Source organism: Scyliorhinus canicula, chromosome 4 (assembly GCF_902713615.1).
Source record: "Scyliorhinus canicula chromosome 4, sScyCan1.1, whole genome shotgun sequence".
NCBI lineage: Eukaryota > Metazoa > Chordata > Chondrichthyes > Carcharhiniformes > Scyliorhinidae > Scyliorhinus > Scyliorhinus canicula.
In genome coordinates, this window is record NC_052149.1 from 92154524 (window position 1) to 92174213 (window position 19690).

The 19690-nt window shown below is 49.6% G+C and overlaps 1 protein-coding gene across 1 annotated transcript in view; it reads left to right on the top strand.

The window, feature by feature from the left end:
- Positions 1-19690, top strand: part of LOC119964807 (adhesion G-protein coupled receptor D2) — a 447246-nt gene that overhangs the window by 72224 nt on the left and 355332 nt on the right. The window contains exons 17-19 of the mRNA XM_038794816.1: positions 8881-9014; positions 17830-17945; positions 18447-18567. Coding sequence (XP_038650744.1) covers positions 8881-9014; positions 17830-17945; positions 18447-18567 — 371 coding nt within the window. The remainder of the gene's footprint in view (positions 1-8880; positions 9015-17829; positions 17946-18446; positions 18568-19690) is intronic.

Genomic DNA, 19690 nt, shown 5'->3' on the forward strand with positions numbered 1-19690 from the left:
GGAGGTAATCCACGCATACACGGGGAGAACGTGCAGACTCCGCACAGATAGTGACCCAAACCAGAAATCGAACCTGGGACCCTGGAGCTGTGAAGCGACAGTGCTAACCACTGTGCTACCGTGCCACCAGGCATCTGATGTTCGCTGTTATTTGTCTGCCCTTGCCAAAGTCTGTCTGATCCTCTGCAACTGCCTCCAACACTCAACCTTCAGTCACCTCGTCAGGGCCTTTGCCATGACTTTGGCGTCCGTGTTTAGTATGACCCGCCCACCGTCCAGTCTTTGTCTTTTTTTAGGGATCAGTGATCGAGAGACCCGTGCCACCGTGGGTGGCAGAGTGCCTCTTGATAGCAAGTCATTGAACATCCCCTGCAGGTGCGGAGCCAATGCCGTCCCAAATTTTTTCTCAAAGTCCACTGGGAATCTATCTGGACCCTGTGCCTTCCTGGACTGCATGAAGTCCATGACTTCCCCAGCCCGTGGGCGCTGCCATCTTCCTCGCCTCTGGACACGTGCGGCCCCGTGGGCGGCGCCATCTTCCCCCCCATCAGGCTTTGTGCGGCCCGTGGGTGCCGCCATCTTTAACGCCGCCCTCCACGTGCGCCCTATGGGCGCCGCCATCTTCCTTGCCTCAGGATCCCTGCTCGTCGAGCACCTCATCAGGCCGCTCATCGCCCGCAACCGTTGCCGACCAGCCCGGGGCCTACCAACATCAGCTACAGCTCGCCTCCATCACGATTGACCAGTCCCAGCTGCACAACCTCGCAACCGCATCCACGACGGTAAAGGCCGATGGGCACAAGACATCCTGCCTTCTTGGCTCCGGGAGCGCAGAGAGCTTCATCCACCCTGATATGGTAAGGCGCTGCTCCCTCGCACTCCGTGGAGATCCGGGGATACTGCACCGCCACCCTCACCATCCAGGGCGTAGAGTTCAGCAACTTCCAGCTCTATGTCCTCCCCAACCTCTGCGCTGTCTTGCTATTTGGCCTGGACTTCCAGTGCAACCTCCAAAGTCTAACACTAAAATTCGGCGGGCCCCTACCACCCCTTACTTTCTGCGGCCTCACGACCCTTAAGGTCGACCCACCTTCCCCATTTGCAAACCTAACCCCGGATTGCAAACCCGTCGCCACCAGAAGCAGATGGTACACTGCCCAGAACAGGACCTTCATCAGGTCTGAGGTTCAGCAGCCACTGCGGGAAGGCATCATTGAGGCCAGCAACAGATTGGGGAGAAACACAGGATGGTCGTTGACTACAGTCAGACCATCAATCGGTGCACGCAGCTTGACGCGTACCCCATCCCACACATATCCGATATGGTCAATCAGATTGCACAGTACCGGGTCTTCTCGACAGTGGACCTGAAATATGCCTACCACCAACTCCCCATCTGCAAGGCGGACCGCCCATACACTGCGTTCGAAGCGGACGGTCGCCTTTACCACTTCCTTAGGGTTCCCTTTGGCACCACTAATGGGTTCTTGGTCTTCCAACAGGAGATGGACTGAATGGTTGACCGGTACGGACTGCTGGACACCTTCCCATACCTGGATAATGTCACCATCTGCGGCCATGATCAGCAGGACCAAATTCCTTTCCAAATTCCTCCACACCGCCAAACTCCTGAATCTTGTGTATAACAAGGAGAAGTGCGTGTTCAGCACCAACCGCTTAGCCATCCTTGGCTATGTGGTGCAAAATGGAGTTCTAGGGCCCGACCCCAATCGCATGCGCCCCCTCATGGAACTCCCCCTCCCCCACTGCCCCAAGGCCCTCAAATGATGCCTGGGGTTCTTCTCATACTACGCCCAATGGGTCCCGAACTATATGGACAAGGCCCGCCCACTCATCCACTCCACTGGTTTCCCACTGATGGCTGAGGCCCACCAGGCCTTCAACCGTATCAAGGCCGACATCGACAAGGCCGCGATGCATGCGGGCGATGAGACGCTCCCCTTCCAAGTCGAGAGCGATACATCAGACGTCGCTCTGGCTGCCACCCTCAACCAGACAGGCAGACCTCCATGCCTCCAAAATTCGGCACTCCTCCGTCGAGAAGGAGGCCCAAGCCATCGTAGAAGCTGTGCGGCATTGGAGGCATTACCTGGCCGGCAGGAGATTCACTCTCCTCACTGACCAACGGTCAGTTGCCTTCATGTTCAATAACACACAGCGGGGCAAGATCAAAAATGATAAAATCTTGAGGTGGAGGATCGAGCTCTCCACCTACAATTACGAGACTTTGTATCGTCCCATTAAGCTCAATGAGCCTCCCGCTGCCCTATTATGAGATACATGTGCCAGCGCACAAGTGGACCGACTTCGGGCTCTACACGACTCTGTCACCCAGGGGTCACCTGGTCTTTCACTTCATAAAGGCCTGCAATGTGCCCTACTCCATTGAGGAGGTCAGGGCTATCACCAGAGACTGCCAGGATCGCACTTCTACTGGCCAGATGATGCACCTGGTGAAGGCCTCCCGTCCCTTTGAACGCCTCAGCGTTGATTTGAAAGGGCCCCTCCCCTCCACCGACCGAAACACGTATTTCCTTAACGTGGTCGCAAATACTCCAGATTCCCCTTCGCCATCCCATGCCCTGATATGACGTCTGCCACAGTCAGCAAAGCAATAGCATCTTCACTCTGTTCGGTTTCCCCGCTTACATCCACAGTGACCGGGGATCCTCCCTTATGAGTGACGAGCTGTGTCAGTACCTGCTCAGCAAGGGCATTGCCTCGAGCAGGACGACCAGCTACAACCCCCAGGGAAACGGGCAGGTGGAGAGGGAGAACGGGACAGTCTGGAAAGGCCGTCCTGCTGGCCCTACGGTCTAAAAATCTCCCGGTCTCCCACTGGCAGGAGGTCCTCCCCGATACCCTTCACTCCATCCAGTCGCTACTTTGCACTGCGACTAATGCAAACCCCATGAACGTCTCCTTGCCTTCCCCAGGAAGTCCACCTCTGGAGTTTCGCTCCCAACGTGGCTGGCAGCTCCAGGACCTGTTCTCCTCCACAAGGCGGACTCGTTGGTAGAGAGGGTGCAGCTACTCCATGCAAACCCGCAGTATGCCTACGTGGCGTACCCCGACGGCCGCCAAGACACAGTCTCCCTCAGGGACCTGGCACCAGCTGGTTCTCCAACCACCCAACTGCCCCGGCGCCACCCATCCTCTCTCCAGCGCACCTCACCACAGCCCTCTCTCCAGGACGATCGGTCCTGCCCCTGATCCCATCCGGGGATGAAGATGAGGTCTACATGCTCCCAGAGTCACCGGCAACCGAGCCGACTCCTGCATCGCCTCCGGGACTGCGGCGCTCACAACGGAGGATCAAGGCACCCGATCAGCTGAATTTATGAACTTTCCCCAAAATGTACATTTTACAATGCTCACATATATGTAACTAGTTTTTCCACCAACCCTGCTGGACTCTATTTTTAACAGGGGGTGAATGTGGTAGTCACCACTGTTTGTATATATCAGATACATGAGATGTATTATGGTAAGGCTCCTGTATTACAGGTACGGGGGTAGATCCCTGCCTGCTGGCTCAGCCCAGTAGGCGGAGTATAAATCTGTGTGCTCACCGAGCTGCAGCCATTTCAGCAGCAGCTGCAGAGGCTACACATCTCTGCTTAATAAAGCCTTGATTACTCTCTACTCTCATCTCGTCGTAATTGATAGTGCATCAATGTGGAGGGTGAGACCTCCCCTTTCTAATTGCTGGTTACCTATCTGTTGGTGGCCTGTGGCATTCTCTCACAGAACGCCGTGGCGACGAGGAGGGCTGTGTCTAGCCCCCATGGTACTGACCCATCTCTAACCTCACATCCACATAGTGTGGAGCGTGATCAGAGATTACTATTATGGAGTAATCTGCCCCTCTCACACCTGGAAGCACGTTTTCCTCACTATGAATAAGGCAATGTGGCCTATACTTTTGGACTTGGGAGAAGAAGGAGAAGCCCTTCTCCCTCGAGTATGTGAACCTCTGAGTCCACCCCCCCCCCCCCCATCTGCTCCATAAAGGTGCTCAGCTCCAGCGCCATGGCCAATTTCCTCTCTGATTTGGGGCTGGATTTGTCCGTCCGTGGGTCTTGTTGACAGTTGAAGTTTCCACCTATGATGAGTCAGTGGGCGTCTAGGTTGGAATTTCCGTCTTGGTCTTTTTGTTAAAGTCTGTGTCGTCCAGGTTTTGGGTGTATATATTCACTAGTACCACTAGTGTCCCTTCCAGGACACTGCTGACCATTACATTCCTTCCCCCCGGGTCCATCAACACATTTGAAATGAAATGAAATGAAAATGAAAATCGCTTATTGTCACAAGTAGGCTTCAAATGAAGTTACTGTGAAACCCCCTAGTCGCCACATTCCTGCGCCTGTTCGGGGAGGCTGGTACGGGAATTGAACCGTGCTGCTGGCCTGCCTTAGTCTGCTTTAAAAACCAGCGATTTAGCCCAGTGTGCTAAACCAGCCCCATTTGTCGCTGTGAAGGCTACCCTGTTACTGAACAGTATGGCCACCCCCCTTGCCCTCGTACTGTAGCACACTTGGTAGGTATGTCCTATCCAGTTCTCTCTTCCCCTCAGACAGTCCTTCTCCCTCAGGTATGTCACTTGAAGGAAGATTATGTCGGACCCCAGGCTTTAGATGGGTGAAGACTCTGGATCTTTTCATCGGGCTGCTAAACCCCCTGACGTTCCAGGTGACTATCCTGATGGAGGGTTTCTGTCCCTCCCCTCCTGCGGGATTAGCCATACTTACCATGTGGTCATGTGCCTGCATGCCAGGGTTTCCCTTTACTTGGAGGCCACCGCTGCCATCTTTGTTCCGGCCGCCTGAACCTGCGACCTGTTGCAACCAGCATTCTCCACCCTAACCCCTTCTTCTCCCTGATCCCCTTTGGGCCTCCCTGCCCTTACCAACCCCCTCTTCCCCGTGCCCCTGTGGGCTCCCCTTCCCCACTTCCACATCCCTTAACCTTCTTCCCCATGACATGGTGTTGTGCCAGGCCCTCTCTTCATTTTGAGAACTGAGCCGCGGTCCCCTGTCGTCTTATTTCCATGTACGAGCATGTTCGCCAGTGTGACCCCCCCACCCCTCGGGAGTGATGCCCCGCACTCCCCGGCAGTTCTGTCCCCCCACCCCCCCCCCCCCCCCCCTCCCCGGCAGTTCTGTCCCCCCCCCCCCCCCCCCCCCAACCTTTTTATTTTGGTATCCCTCTTTTATTTTGGTATCCCTCTTTTTCTCTCCCCTTTCAAAACAGAGCCAACTTTCATGCGACTTCTCAGCACATCCCCGCCACCGGAAGTCGTATAATTAATTGATAAGGTCACATTTGGAATTTGTAGTGAGATTCTGGTCAGGTACCTGCAAAATGATGGTAATGGTTTGGAGACTGTTCAGAGAGAACTATAGGACTAATATATAATAAGAATATCACAGTCCCACACTTGGAGAATAGAAGACAATGGGATGTCGACCCCTTTGAAATGATGAGAGGCATGGGCAATTTGGATGTGAGCAGGCCATTTAAATTGGACAGCTTGCAAAACCAAACAAATTAAATAAAAGAAACGGCAGGATGACTGGGAATTAGAAGAATATTTTCTTGGTTATGAGAAATATATTGTGAATAAAAGCAGTTACATGTACATGGAATGCCTACAGTGCAGAAGGAGTTCATTCAGCCCATCAAGTTTGTACGACCCTCCGAAAGAGCACTCTACCAAGACCCATCCCCCTGCCCTATCCCCGCAACCATTTACTTTGATCATGGCCAGTCCACCTAACGTGCACATCTTTGGACTGTGGGAGAAAACTGCAGCACCCGGAGGAAACCCACACAGACACAGGGAGAATGTGCAAACTCCACGCAGTCACACACAAGGTCGGAATATAACCCGGGTCCCTGGTGCTGTGAGGCAGCAGTGCTAACCCTGTGCCGCCCATTATATTAATTTATATACATTCATATTAATATTTTTAATTAGGTTGAATAACATCATCTGGGTCAGAATGGAATTGCAAGCCTTCGTGTTAAGAATGGAGGGTGATGCTTAAATTCTCTGTGGAACTTCAGAATTTGTGATCCTCAGTCTTGTTCATTTTAATCGTTCAGAGTTAAATAGCTTGAGATATTTAAAGAATATATTCAGAAATGTCAGCTTCAATGAAGTTTTATATAAATGATTTTCGCTCCTTCAGGAAATTGAATGAATAAAGATAGGAAAATTTTTTTTTTAGAAAATATTTTATTGAAGCATTTGTAATTTTCACAATTTAACATGTTGAAATTTCTAAAACAACCACGCGGGTCGACGCACAAAATACCTCCCCTAAGAGAACAACAAACAATAAACCACGTCCCCCACTTCTGCCCTGTCCCCAATTACCTGTATACCGAGTTCCCTGTCCTTATTTAACATTGCCATGCCTCCTGTTTCCCCCCCCCCCCCCCCCCCCCCCCCCACACACCTTTTCCCTTTCCCCCTTACTGTTTGACGTTCAACTTTTGTTGAAGAAATCGATGAACTGCCGCCAACTCCGGGCGAATCCCTGTATTGATCCTCTCAGAGCGAACTTGATTTTCTCCAGACTGAGAAACCCTACCATATCACTGACCCACACTCCTGACTTCAGGGACTCTGAGTTCCTCCATTTCAGCAAGATCCATCTGTGGGCCGCCAGGGAGGAGAAGGCCAGGATATCAACCTCCCTCCCCCAGCTTTGCCCCCAGATCCTCCGACACCCCAAATATTGCCAATTCTGGACTCGGAGTTACCCTACCTTCCAGGACTTCTGACAGAACATCTGCAAATCCCTGCCAGAATTCCCTCAGTTTCGGACATGCCCAAAACATATGAACGTGGTTGGCCGGGCTACCCCCACACCGTCCACATCTGTCCTCCACCTCCTCGAAGAACCTACTCATCCAGGTTACTGTCATGTGGGCCCTGTGGACTACCTTGAACTAAATCAAGCTAAGTCTAGCACAGAATGAGGATGTATTTACCCTTTTCAAGCTTTTTCCCATAGTTCAGTTTCCAGCTCCCCTCCCAACTCCTCTTCCCACTTCCTCTTCACCTCTGATAGGAGCCCCTGTGATGTTGTACAAAGTAACTAATGGCATTCTGGGAAAACCGGTCAACCTTTGGTACAATGTAAGAAAAGCCGAGCTCACATAACCTAAAGCCTGAATAAGATCAGGAAAGGTCAAGTTGTTCCAAAAACTGCCTGACTCTGTAAACTCTGATTAAACTAACTCGTCATAACTCAAAGCAGTCTAAATACGACAAGATAGGCCAGAACTAGTCTCTTACGATACTTAAACAAGTCTGCTCAGTTTCTTAAACATGCGATCAAAAGACAAGATAATGATATGAGACCCCGAGTCCTGAAAGCTCAGCAAGGTGACGCCAGTTTTATGATATTGCTTATTGTTTTTACTTCTGATCGAATTCCTGACCAAGCTGTATTCACGTAATCTTGATTCATATAATGTATAAATATTGTCCTTTTTCTCTGTAACAGCGCAGACTTGGGAAGGACCCAGCAGTTTGTATTTGACTGCTCTCCGACTCCAAGTTTCAGCCATTTCTGCATGCAGTTGTAATTCGCAAATAAAGCTTTGTTTTGTTTTCTTAACGAGCGTTGTTGAATCTTTCTATCACAGTCCAGGAGCGGGAAAAATATTGACTACGACACCCCTTCCCACTCTAACAATTCCCTGCATATGTCCGAAACCTTCCCACCTCCAACCCCTGTTTTTGACAGCACTTTATCCTGCAGTCCCCTCAGGGGGAGGCGAGGAAAGCTTGGAACCTGCCTCCGTACAAAGTCCCGCACTTGAAGATACCGAAACCCGTTCCCACCCGGCAAATCAAACTCCTCCTCTAATCAGCGCCGGCGCTAGGGTTGCTGGCGCCCCGGGCAAGCTGAACCTCGGCGCCCTTGGGGGGGGGGGTGGGGGGGGAGGGAGGGGGGGGGGGGCGGGGGGGGGCCGAGGGGGGGCGGACCCGGGGGGGACCCGAGGGGAGGGCGGGGGGAGCGGACCCGAGGGGGGGGGGCGGGGTGGGGGGGGCGGACCCGAGGGGGGGCGGGGCGGGCGGACCCGAGGGGGGGGCGGGGCGGGCGGACCCGAGGGCGGGGGGGGGGAGAGCGGACCGAGCGGGGGGACGGACCGGGGGGGGGGCGCCCTGGGGGAGTGCGGCCACACTGGGGGAGTGCGGCCACCGCGCATGCGCTGGTTGGCGCCGACCCAACTGCGCATGCGCGGGACCTGAGTCTGGCGCCCCCTAGCACATAGCGCCCCGGGCGACTGCCCGAGTTGCCGGTGCCTTAAGCCGGCCCTGCCTCTAATGTCTCCAAGGTCGGAAAGCCCTCCTGGATGAATAGATCCCCAAATCTCTCAATCCCCCCCCCCCCACCCCCCCCCCCACCCCCCCACCCCCCACCCCCCACCCCAGGACAAACTGGTGATTGTGATAGGAAACATTTTACATGGTCTGTTCTGTTGATATAATGTAAAGGAGAAGAAAATAACGTGGACATGGAACCCATGGGCAGGCAGGGCACTGATTATAGGTTAAAAATTCATGACGGGGAAAAAATTGTACATTGTATAACATGGAAGGTAGAAAATCAGCGTACATGATTTGACTAACCATTGTTTTTGTCTTTTGTTCTTCAAAGTAATCATCTATGTTCATCAACATAAGGATAGCAGCACATTCTGCAATTATAATTCTGGAATATTTGCTCTATCAATATGTGACAGTCCATTCTAATTGGATCAGACCAGTTGTCATTGCCTTGACTACCTGTTGAAGCTTGCCATTATTTGGAATGATTGCTTGCATTTCTACTCTAGGTCTCCCTGTCCTAATAGTAACCATTACATTGGCAGCAGCACATGACAAGTACATTGCAGACAGATACTGCTGGTTGAATGTTCATAATGGAGTGATTTGGGCCTTTGTTGGACCAGTTATCTTCATTATTATGGTAAGAATACAATTAAGTTTTGAATCAATTAATGTTTAAGCTTATAGCCTTCAGTGCACTGTATCTAACTATTTATGAGTGAGAATATAAAGAGCAGAGGATGGTCTCAATCCGTTGACCTCTAGGTTATGGGCCCCACACGCTACCGCTGCGCCACTCGGCTCCTTGTATCTATTTATAGAATCAAAGGGTAAGTACAGCATTAAAGAAAGCCATTCATCCCCACATGTCCATACTGACTCTCTAAGAGCTAGTTCCAAAGCTAATTTTTCTCCTTTCCCTCTAGCCCGGCAATGATTTTCTCTTCAAGAGGGAATTGGATAATTATCTGAAAGCCACATTTGAAGTTGCCTCCACCACACACTCAGCCAGTGCATTTTAGATCCTAACCACTCGCTGTTGGCAGTTGCAATGTTTTTCCAATTTACTTCAAGACTTTTCCTAATTTTATTCTGGTGGATGATGCTGGCACACAATATACACAACAGAGGTTATTCAGATTTGGCTCAGTGCTGGGACACTTGTCCATGAATCAAAGGACAACAGGTGTAACTCTGTGCCTGCACCACATGCCCCACTCTGGAACTTGAGCACATTTACACGGCTGACAATTTGTTAAGTACCATGGGAAATGCTGTCATTCAGATGAATTTTTAAAAATATTTTAATGGGGTTTAAGTGTTGCAGGCAAGTTCAGTATTTGTTGCTTATCCCTAATTGCCCTCGAGGAGGTGGTGTTGAGCCACCTCCTTGAACCATGTCATCCCCAGTATAGTTTGAACTTTCAGTCAATACTTTTAAAACTGGACACAGAGTATTAAAATGTCTGTTGAAAGCCATGTGACCTTCAGCATTTGATCTTCAAACACCCCCAAGTCTCGACCTATAATCAAACATGGGCATTCACATTCATCTGGGGAATTCACACATCTTTTTGTTTAAGGTGGGTTATCACAAAAGAACTCTAGAATTCCAGACAACGTCACTCTCTGTTTGACACTGGACAAAAGAGGACATTGAAATTCTGTCTGTAATACAGATGTGAATGAATCTTATCAACTTTTCATCCTATAATGATAGCTTCTTCATTCAAATTAGGCTGTGTGAATTTCAAGGTTGATGCACCATCAATTACGACGAGACGAGTGTAGAGTGTAATCGAGGCTTTATTAAGCAGAGATGTGTAGCCTCCCGCAGCTGCTGCCAAAATGGCTGCAGCTCAGAGAGCCCACACATTTATACTCCGCCTACTGGGCGGAGCCAGCAGGCAGGGATCTACCCCCGTACCTGTAGTACAGGGGCCTTACCGTAATACACCTCATAAGCGATATCTACAATACAACAGTGGTGACTACCACGTTCACCCCCTGTTAAACAGGAGTCCAGCGGGGGTGGTGGAAGGCTATTTACATGCAGGTGTTTAACATTTTAGGAGAAGTTTACAACTTCAGACGATTGGGAGCCTTGATCCTTTGTTGCGAGCACCGCAGTCCCGGTGGCGTTGCAGGCGTCAGTTCGGGCGTCGGTGACTCCGGGAGCGTGTCGACCTCATCTTCATCCCCGGGTGGGACCAAGGGGAGGACGGATCGTCCTGGAGCGCGTCGGTGACTCCGGGAGCGTGTCGACCTCATCTTCATCCCCGGGTGGGACCAAGGGGAGGACGGATCGTCCTGGACGGGGGCTGTTGTGGGGTGTGTTGGGGGGAGGAGGAGGGGTGCCAGGGCAGAGGGGAGGGGTGTTGTGACCCAGCTGATGCCAGGTCCCTGAGGGAGACTGTGTCTTGGCGGCCGTCGGAGTACGCCACGTGCCACGTAGGCGTACTGCGGGTTTGCGTGGAGCAGCTGCACCCTCTCAACCAACGGTGCCGCCTTGTGGAGCCGCACGTGCTTGCGGAGGAGAACAGGTCCTAGAGCTGCCAGCCACGTTGGGAGTGAAACCCCGGAGGTGGACTTCCTGGGGAAGGCAAAGAGATGTTCATGGGGAGTTTCGTTAGTCGCAGTGCAAAGGAGTGACCGAATGGAGTGAAGGGCATCGGGGAGGACCTCCTGCCAGCAGGAGGCCGGGAGATTTCTGGACCGTAGGGCCAGCTGGATGGCCTTCCAGACCGTCCCATTCTCCCGTTCCACCTGCCCGTTTCCCCGGGGGTTGTAGCTGGTCGTCCTGCTCGAGGCAATGCTACTGCTGAGCAGGTACTGGCGCAGCTCATCGCTCATAAATGAGGATCCCCGGTCGCTGTGGACGTAGCAGGGAAAGCGAACAGAGCGAAGATGGTGTTGAGGGTTTTGATGACGGTGGCAGATATCATATCGGGGCATGGGACGACGAACGGGAATCTGGAGTATTCGTCGACCACGTTAAGAAAGTACGTGTTTCGGTCAGTGGAGGGGAGGGGCCCTTTGAAATCCACGCTGAGGCGTTCAAAGGGGCAGGAGGCCTTCACCAGGTGCGCTCGGTCTGGCCGGTAGAAGTGCGGTTTACACTCCGCGCAGACCTGGCAGTCTTTGGTGATAGCCCTGACTTCCTCAATGGAGTAGGGCAGATTGCGGGCCTTTATGAAGTTAAAAAAGGGTGACCCCTGGATGGCGGAGGTCGACGTGCAGGGTCCGGGACATGTACCACGGGATAGGGCATCGGGGGGCACTTTGAGCGTACCAAGGTGATACAAAGTCTCGTAATTGTAGGTGGAGAGCTCGATCCTCCACCTCAAGATTTTATCATTTTTGATCTTGCCCCGCTGTGTGTTGTTGAACATGAAGGCAACCAACCATTGGTCAGTGAGGAGAGTGAATCTCAATGCCGCACAGCTTCTACTATGGCTTGGGCCTCCTTCTCGACGGAGGAGAGCCGAATTTCGGAGGCATGGAGGATGCGTGAAAAGAATGCCACGGGCCTGCCTGCCTGGTTGAGGGTGGCGGCCAAAGCGACGTCTGATGCATCGCTCTCGACTTGGAAGGGGAGCGTCTCGTCGACCGCGTGCATCGCGGCCTTGCCAATGTCGGCCCTGATATGGTTGAAGGCCTGGTGAGCCTCGGCCGTCAGTGGGAAAGTGGTGGATTGAATGAGTGGGCGGGCCTTGTCCGCATAGTTAGGGGTCCTCTGGGCATAGTACGAGAAGAACCCCAGGCATCGTTTGACGGCCTTGGGGCAATGGGGAAGGGGGAGTTCCATGAGGGGGCACATGCGATTGGGGTCGGGCACTAGAACCCCATTTTGAACCACATAGCCAGGGATGGCTAATCGGTTCGTCCTAAACACACACTTATCCTTGTTGTAAGTTAGGTTGAGGAGTATGGCGGTCTGGAGGAATTTGGAAAGGTTACCGTCATGGTCCTGCTGGTCGTGGCCGCAGATGGTGACATTACCCAGGTACGGGAAAGTGGCCCGCAGTCCGTACCGGTCAACCATTCGGTCCATCTCCCGTTGGAAGACCGAGACCCCATTAGTGACATCAAAGGGAACCCTAAGGAAGTGGTAAAGGCAGCCGTCCGCTTCGAACGCAGTGTATGGGCGATCCGCCTTGCGAATGGGGAGCTGGTGGTAGGCAGATTTCAGGTCCACCGCCGAGAAGACCCGGTACTGCGCAATCTGATTGACCATATCAGATATGCGTGGGAGGGGGTACGCGTCGAGCTGCATGTACCGATTGATGGTCTGACTGTAGTCAACGACTATCCTGTTTTTCTCCCCAGTTTTTACAACTACCACTTGAGCTCTTCAGGGGCTATTGCTGCCCTCGGTAATTCCTTCCCCTAGCAGCTGCTGGATCTCAGACCTGATGAAGATCCTGTCCTGGGCACTGTACCCGTCTTCTCCTGGTGGTGACGGGTTTGCAATCTGGGGTGAGGTTCGCAAACAGAGAAGGCGGGTCGACCTTAAGGGTCGTGAGGCCGCAGAAAGTAAGGGGTGGTAGGGGTCCGGCAAATTTTAAGGTTAGGCTCTGGAGGTTGCACTGGAAGCCCAGGCCAAGTAGCAAGGCAGCGCAGAGGTTGGGGAGGACGTAGAGCCAGAAGTCGCTGAACTCTACCCCCCGGATTGTGAGGGTGGCGATGCAGTACCCCCGGATTGCCACGGAGTGGGATCTGGAGGCCAGGAGATTTTCTGGTTAATGGGGTGTACTGCGAGGGAGCAGCGCCTTACCGTATCGGGGTGGATGAAGCTCTCAGTGGCTCCCGGAGTCCAGAAGGCATGATGTCTTGTGCCCATCGACGCAGTCGCGACGTTGTGCAGTTGGGACTGGTCGATTGTGTTAGAAGCGAGACACGGCTGGTCGGCGGCGGTTGCAGGCGATGAGCGGCCTGATGATGTGCACGATGAGCAGTGGTCCTGAGCGGAGAAGATGGCGGCGCTCACGGGCCGCATGTGTTGTGAGGCGAACAAGATGGCGGCGCGCACGGGTCGCACATGGTCTGAGGCGAGGAAGATGGCTGTGCCCATGGGTCACACGTGGGGTTGCAGGGACAATAGCGGTGATCGAGCAGGCCTGGCACACAGCAGCGAAATGTCCTTTCTTCCCGCAGGCCTTGCAGAGCGCGCTCAGCGCCGGACAGCGCTGCCGGGGATGTTTTGTCTTTCCGCAGAAGTAGCACTTGGGTACCCCAGGGCTGGTTGTCTGCCGCGTGGCGCAGGCCTGGGGGTGGCCACTGGTGGGGTCCACGACGGGGTGTTCGTTGGAGGGGTCCACGATGCCCAGGAGGGGTGGGCCGTGCGGTCGGGGGCATACGCCTGTACATTGCAGGAGGCGACCGTGAGTGAGATCGGTAGCTTCTTGGTCACCGCAAGGTCAAGGGTAGCCCTTTCTAAGTGGCGCTGGCGGATATAAGCGGACCCGATGCCAGTGACGAATGCATCTCGAATTAAAAGTTCAGTATGTTCAACGGCCAAAACGGCCTGGCAATCGCAGTCCCTTGCCAGGGTGGGCAGGGCACACCAGAAATCTTCCACAGACTCAACTGGGAGTTGATGCCGCGTGGACAGGAGGTGCCTGGCGTAGAGCTTGTTGGTCTGCTGAACGTAGTTCTCCTTCAGAAACGCCATGGCCTCAGCGTATGTCGGTGCGAACCGGATGATGGGAAAGATATCGGAGCTCAGCCGCGTGTACAGGATCTGGAGCTTCTGTGCCTCTGAGGGTGGTTCTGTCGCAGATCCGATGTATGCCTCGAAGCAAGGTAGCCAATGTGCGAAGGCTGACTTGCCGTTGTCTGCTTGAGGATGCAGCAGCAGGCGATCAGGCTTGATGCGGAGATCCACATTGTAAAATCTCTGCGTAATAAATTGATGCTCTATAAATTACGACGAGACGAGAGTGTAATTGAGGCTTTATTACGCAGAGATGTGTAGCCTCCCGCAGCTGCTGCCGAAATGGCTGCAGCTCGGTAAGCACACACATTTATACTCCGCCTACTGGGCGGAGCCAACAGGCAGGGATCTACCCCCGTACCTGTAGTACAGGGGCCTTACCGTAATACACCTCATATGCGATATCTACAATACAACAGTGGTGACTACCACAAAGGTGTCAGTCTACAATAGAGGATGATTGAAATCAACACCATCCTTTTCTTTGTGAAAGGATTTTAAATTGTGAAAGTCACATGATGAGGGAACCATTTTGTTTTCTGTTTGTAAAACCATCAAAAAGTCGCTTGCAGACAGAGAATTCCACCGGAAGCCATAAAAATATTGGTGAGTTATCCAAACAGCCAAGGTAATAAATAGCAATACCTTGAAAGTGGAAGTTCCTTGCAGAAAAACCCAACCAGTTAAAGATTCTCTGAACATCAGCCTTCTGGAAATTCAGCCGGAAGAAACCTCACAACTTATTGAGAATGATTCTGTTTTACCAGCCAATAACTTCAGCTAAAGCATCAACTTAACCCAAGAAACTACAGATTTCCACCAAAGAGACTGAGATAATTTTAAGCTTCAACAATATATACCCTCAGCTGTATCTAATCCTTGTGCGTGTGTGTGTGAGAGACATGGGTGAGTGAAACATTGCAATTAATTCAGGGTGGGGGTGTGATAATAAATAGCCTAATTTATTTTGAAAGTCACAAAAAGTTTGCTGCTGGAATTATTTAATTGGGGCACTCTGAGGGTATCAAAGCACACAACTCTTGCATGCAAACATACTGATCATGGTCAATATAAGCAAACACATAAATTATATCCATGACAACTGCTGCAGTCCATCTGGTAGACATTAAACCAAGGCCATGTCTGTCCTCAATTGAATGTAAAAGATCTCTCAGCACGTTTTGAAGAAGATCAGGGGAGTTTTTCCTGGTGTCCTGGCCAACGTTTATGCCTCAGCCAACTTATCTCGTCTTTTTCTCCTTGCTGTATCTTGGACCTTGCTGTGTGCATGTTTTGAACGACAGAAATGACAGTACTTCAAATGTACTTCAATGTGTATTGAAGCATTTTGTGATGTCATGAGGTCATGGAAGGTGCTATAGAGGTGAAAACCTTTTCTTCTTTCTCCACTTCCAAAGATAATAATGTCACGGACAAAATGTATGTTTTTAACTGCCCATGATCAGCATGTTTGTATGGAAGGAGTGTATGATTCCTTCCCTCTGAAGTGATTGCCCCAGTTAAATAAGTCCAGCAGAAAGCTTTTTGTGTGCTTTTAAAATAAAGTAGTTGTTTATTATCACACACTTGCCCCAGATAGTTAGAAAAATGCGATGTCACATTCATTTGTCTCACACATACTATCATGCACATAAAGATTAGATACAGATGAAGGTAAAATGGCACAATTATAATTTGATTGCCTCAGTCTCTTTCATGGCAGACCTGTCGTTTATGCTTTAGTTGAAGTGAAGGTCTTGTAAAACAGGATTCTCAGTAAGCTGCAAGGCTTCTTGTAGTTGAATTTCCAGGATGCTGGTTTGCAGGTAAACTTGGAAGTTATTACAGGTTGCGGGGATTACTTCTCCAAATTTCAAGGTTTCGCTGTTTATTACCGTGGCTGCTAAATGACTCATAGAGGATTTGTTGACTTTCTAATGGTGCTCAGTCTGCAGATTGGCTTCTTGCTGTTATTCTAAAAGCAGATGACAAAATAGCTTTCTCATCAGGTGGTGTGTGCAAGGTTATAGTCCTTTATTCAAAATGGAGTGTTGTATTGATTGCACATCTTGTGTTGTCATTTGACCCAGTCTAGTTTGGATGAGTGCCATCATAATAAGATGGAAGGTTTATGGGATGCATTTCTCTAACATGCATTGTGTTTTGATTTTTTTAAGTTTACGATGAAACAGAAAGATAAGCCAGTTGGAAAGCTATAGTTCTTTCGTTGATGGTCCATCCTTAAACAAAGGGATGTGTGTATTCCCTGGATGGCTGTGAATGCCCATATTTAATTAGGTGTTTGCTTGAGATTCAGAACTGCCTGAAGCTCAATGTCAAAGGTTACATGATTTGCAGAGTCCATTTTAATCGTCAGTTCAAAATGTTAAAGTAATGGCTGAAAGTTGATACTACTGGAACATGATGGTAAGGAAAAATGATTCATCCCCATTCTGGCTCCATTTCCCAGTGAATTTAAGGATCATAGTTAGGCCTTGACTATTCAAAGGAGAGTACATTTCTACATTCGAGCTTGACAAAATTTTCCACTGATATGTGAGGACAACTGTACGGTGCATGCACACGCTTTGATAGACATGTTACTTTAAACACCACAGCATCTGAGGGATGTGTAAAATATTTGAGTTAGATTAGCTTCTAAGAGTTCTAAGGATGCACGTGGTGTCTGGCTTTGTCTACACCTGTTACACTCACTAGTTACAGTTACTTATAGAATCAGTTTGTGAAAATGCACTGCTGGGCGATTTGTACTGGTTGATTTCTTCCTCTGATCTGCGTTTGAAGCTGCAAATGCAGAACATAAGTTGTTCCTGTCAGAGGAAGAGTGGGTATTTATATTGCACCGTATCAGGCCCTCTGAATGCCCGAAACTGCTTCGTAACCAATGGAATTATTTTTGAAGTGCTGCCTTCTGTTGTTATGCAGACAAATGTGGCAGTCAATTTTATGCACTGCAAGGTCTTGGAACAAGGCTAAGGTAGTGCATGACAACGTAATTTGCTTTGAATGGTGCTGGTTGAGAGGGGAAGGCTGGCTTAATTATGGGAGAACACTCTGCTCCTCTGATTAGCAATATCGGATCCTCAACGTTTATCTGAACAGCAGAACATCTCATTGAAAAGGTGGAACCTCTGGCAGTCCTTTCAGTCCTGTGCTGAATTTATCTTCTTAAATTCTGGTGTGGGGATTGAACCTTTAAACAGCATTGTATCTGGAAGGTGAGGATGGTAACATCTGAGCCAAAATGAATTAGCAAAGTCTTCATTTAATATGTTTTATTTGTACCTAACAGATAAGATTATTCTTTTCGATTGGATTGACATCAATTAAAAGCATTTGATAAAACATTCTCAAATTCATCTGCCATGACATTTAGTGACTGAACAACATCCTCAACTCCTCACACTGAGCACGAATCCGTCACTACATTTAATTAATATCACTCCCCTTAATATGTTTGTTGCGCTGGGGGTTGGAGGGATCCTAACTTCCAAGTCTTTATTGGCTCAATTTACAAAAATTGCGTATGTTCAGAGTTATAGTGAGCAATGCTTTGGGGCATCCAGTGCTCTTTTTAAAATGCCAATGCAGTTAGAAGCGTACATTAAATTTTGCTGCATATGTATCTTAGCTGAAAAAATGTGCTACAAGAGACTAAATTTGGGTTGACTTTTTATGACTTTGTAACAAAATCCAATTGCTTTTAATTGCTACATAGGTGAACATGTTTGTGCTCACGCGGGTTGTGCTGATCACCATGTCAACTGCCAAGCGACGGACAATTATGCTTGCTGTCAATAGCAGTCCCATCGAACAAGCCTACGATCAGATTAGGTGAGAAATGGTGTACAGGCAAGAGGCCTCTAGAGGGCAGTATTGAATCATTTCTCTTCAGAAGCAAAAATTGACTTGCTCTTTTTGTGAAATCAAAAGCAAAACATTGCTGTCAATGTGGGAAATCTGAAACAAAAACAAAGCTGGAAACACGTAGCAGCTCAGTCAAACTCCATGGAGACAACAGACAAATAATATTTTGTCCTGGCACCCCTTTTCAGAATCTCCTTTTCAATTTTTGGCTTGAACAAATTGCCCAAATCTGGTGACCATTTTCCCAGTTTTCTATTTTGCCCTTTTTGCAGTCAACTTGAGTAAAGTGCAGTTGACAAAGTGCCCAGAAGCAATGTTGCTTTTGAAATGACTACGATTACTTTGAAAGTTTTATTCTGTTACTCTGGCAAGTGAGTTGCCTGCGAGGAGTAAATGTTGTGGTTTGCCTTTAACTAGACCATCCTGTGTGTTCTTTCCATCTTACTTGATGCTAATGTTGTGTTACAGGGCTGCCGTGAAAGCTGTTCTGGTGCTTTTGCCCATTCTTGGCCTCACCTGGCTCGCTGGAGTCCTTGTTCCGCTCTCTGTTGTAATGGCGTATGCCTTTGTGATACTAAATTCCCTGCAGGTAAGTGATGGTTGCTCTATCAATCCGGGTTACATAAATGGGCAGCTCTTAAAAATAAATGCTTGGATCCTTTTCCAACTTGTTGCTTTTCTAAATGCCTATACTCCCAGATCTCTGCCCATATCATTGACTTTCCTTTGAATTGCAATCCTTATGTGGAAACTTTTCATATTCAACTGTAGTAGGAACAGGACATTTTATTTTCGTTAGCATTCCATGACTGGCAAAGATTAAGTTGTCATATTTTGCATGTAAATTAATTCCGTGCAGACTGGCAGTAAAACATAAGAATATTTTGACACCTGCTTTTCAGTCAGCTGGGAAACTAATCTCTTGATCTGAAGTATTTCCATTTCAGGGTGGAGCTTTTGACTTATGTCATGAAGCAGATATATAAATATGTTTAAATTATATGCACTTGTGTTGAGATTTTGCTGACAAGTGTTTATAGGATAATTCTTACTCCTAGATATGCGTAGTGGTAGTTTACGTTTGTTTTAACACACGTGTAAGCAATTGTCTATTTAAACATTGTTGCTTAATGTAGGTCACTAGACGTACAGCTCTGTGTGTATCTACAATAATTCTATTCCAGTTGTGGTCATTATTTCCTGTGAAACTATCTTCACCTGCCTACTTCTAAATCCAATATCTAATACGGCAGGTGAATAGCCTGCATAGTACATAGAACATACAGTGCAGAAGGAGGCCATTCGGCCCATCGAGTCTGCACCGACCCACTTAAGCCCTCAATTCCACCCTATCCCCGTAACCCAATAACCCCTCCTAACTTTTTGGACACTAAGGGCAATTTATCATGGCCAATCCACCTAATCTGCACGTCTTTGGACTGTGGAAGGAAACCGGAGCACCCGGCGGAAACCCACGCAGACACGGGGAGAACGTGCAGACTTCGCACAGACAGTGACCCAGCGGGGAATCGAACCTGGGACCCTGGCTCTGCGAAGCCACAGGGCTATCCACTTGTGCTACCGTGCTGCCCTTTGCAATTTGCAGATTGTACACATCAGCCTCAATCCCTGGTGGGAACTAAGTAACACCTCTGCAAGAAGAATAGAAGAGACCAATAAGAAAGTTTTTAGGTTTCCAAATTCCTCCAGCT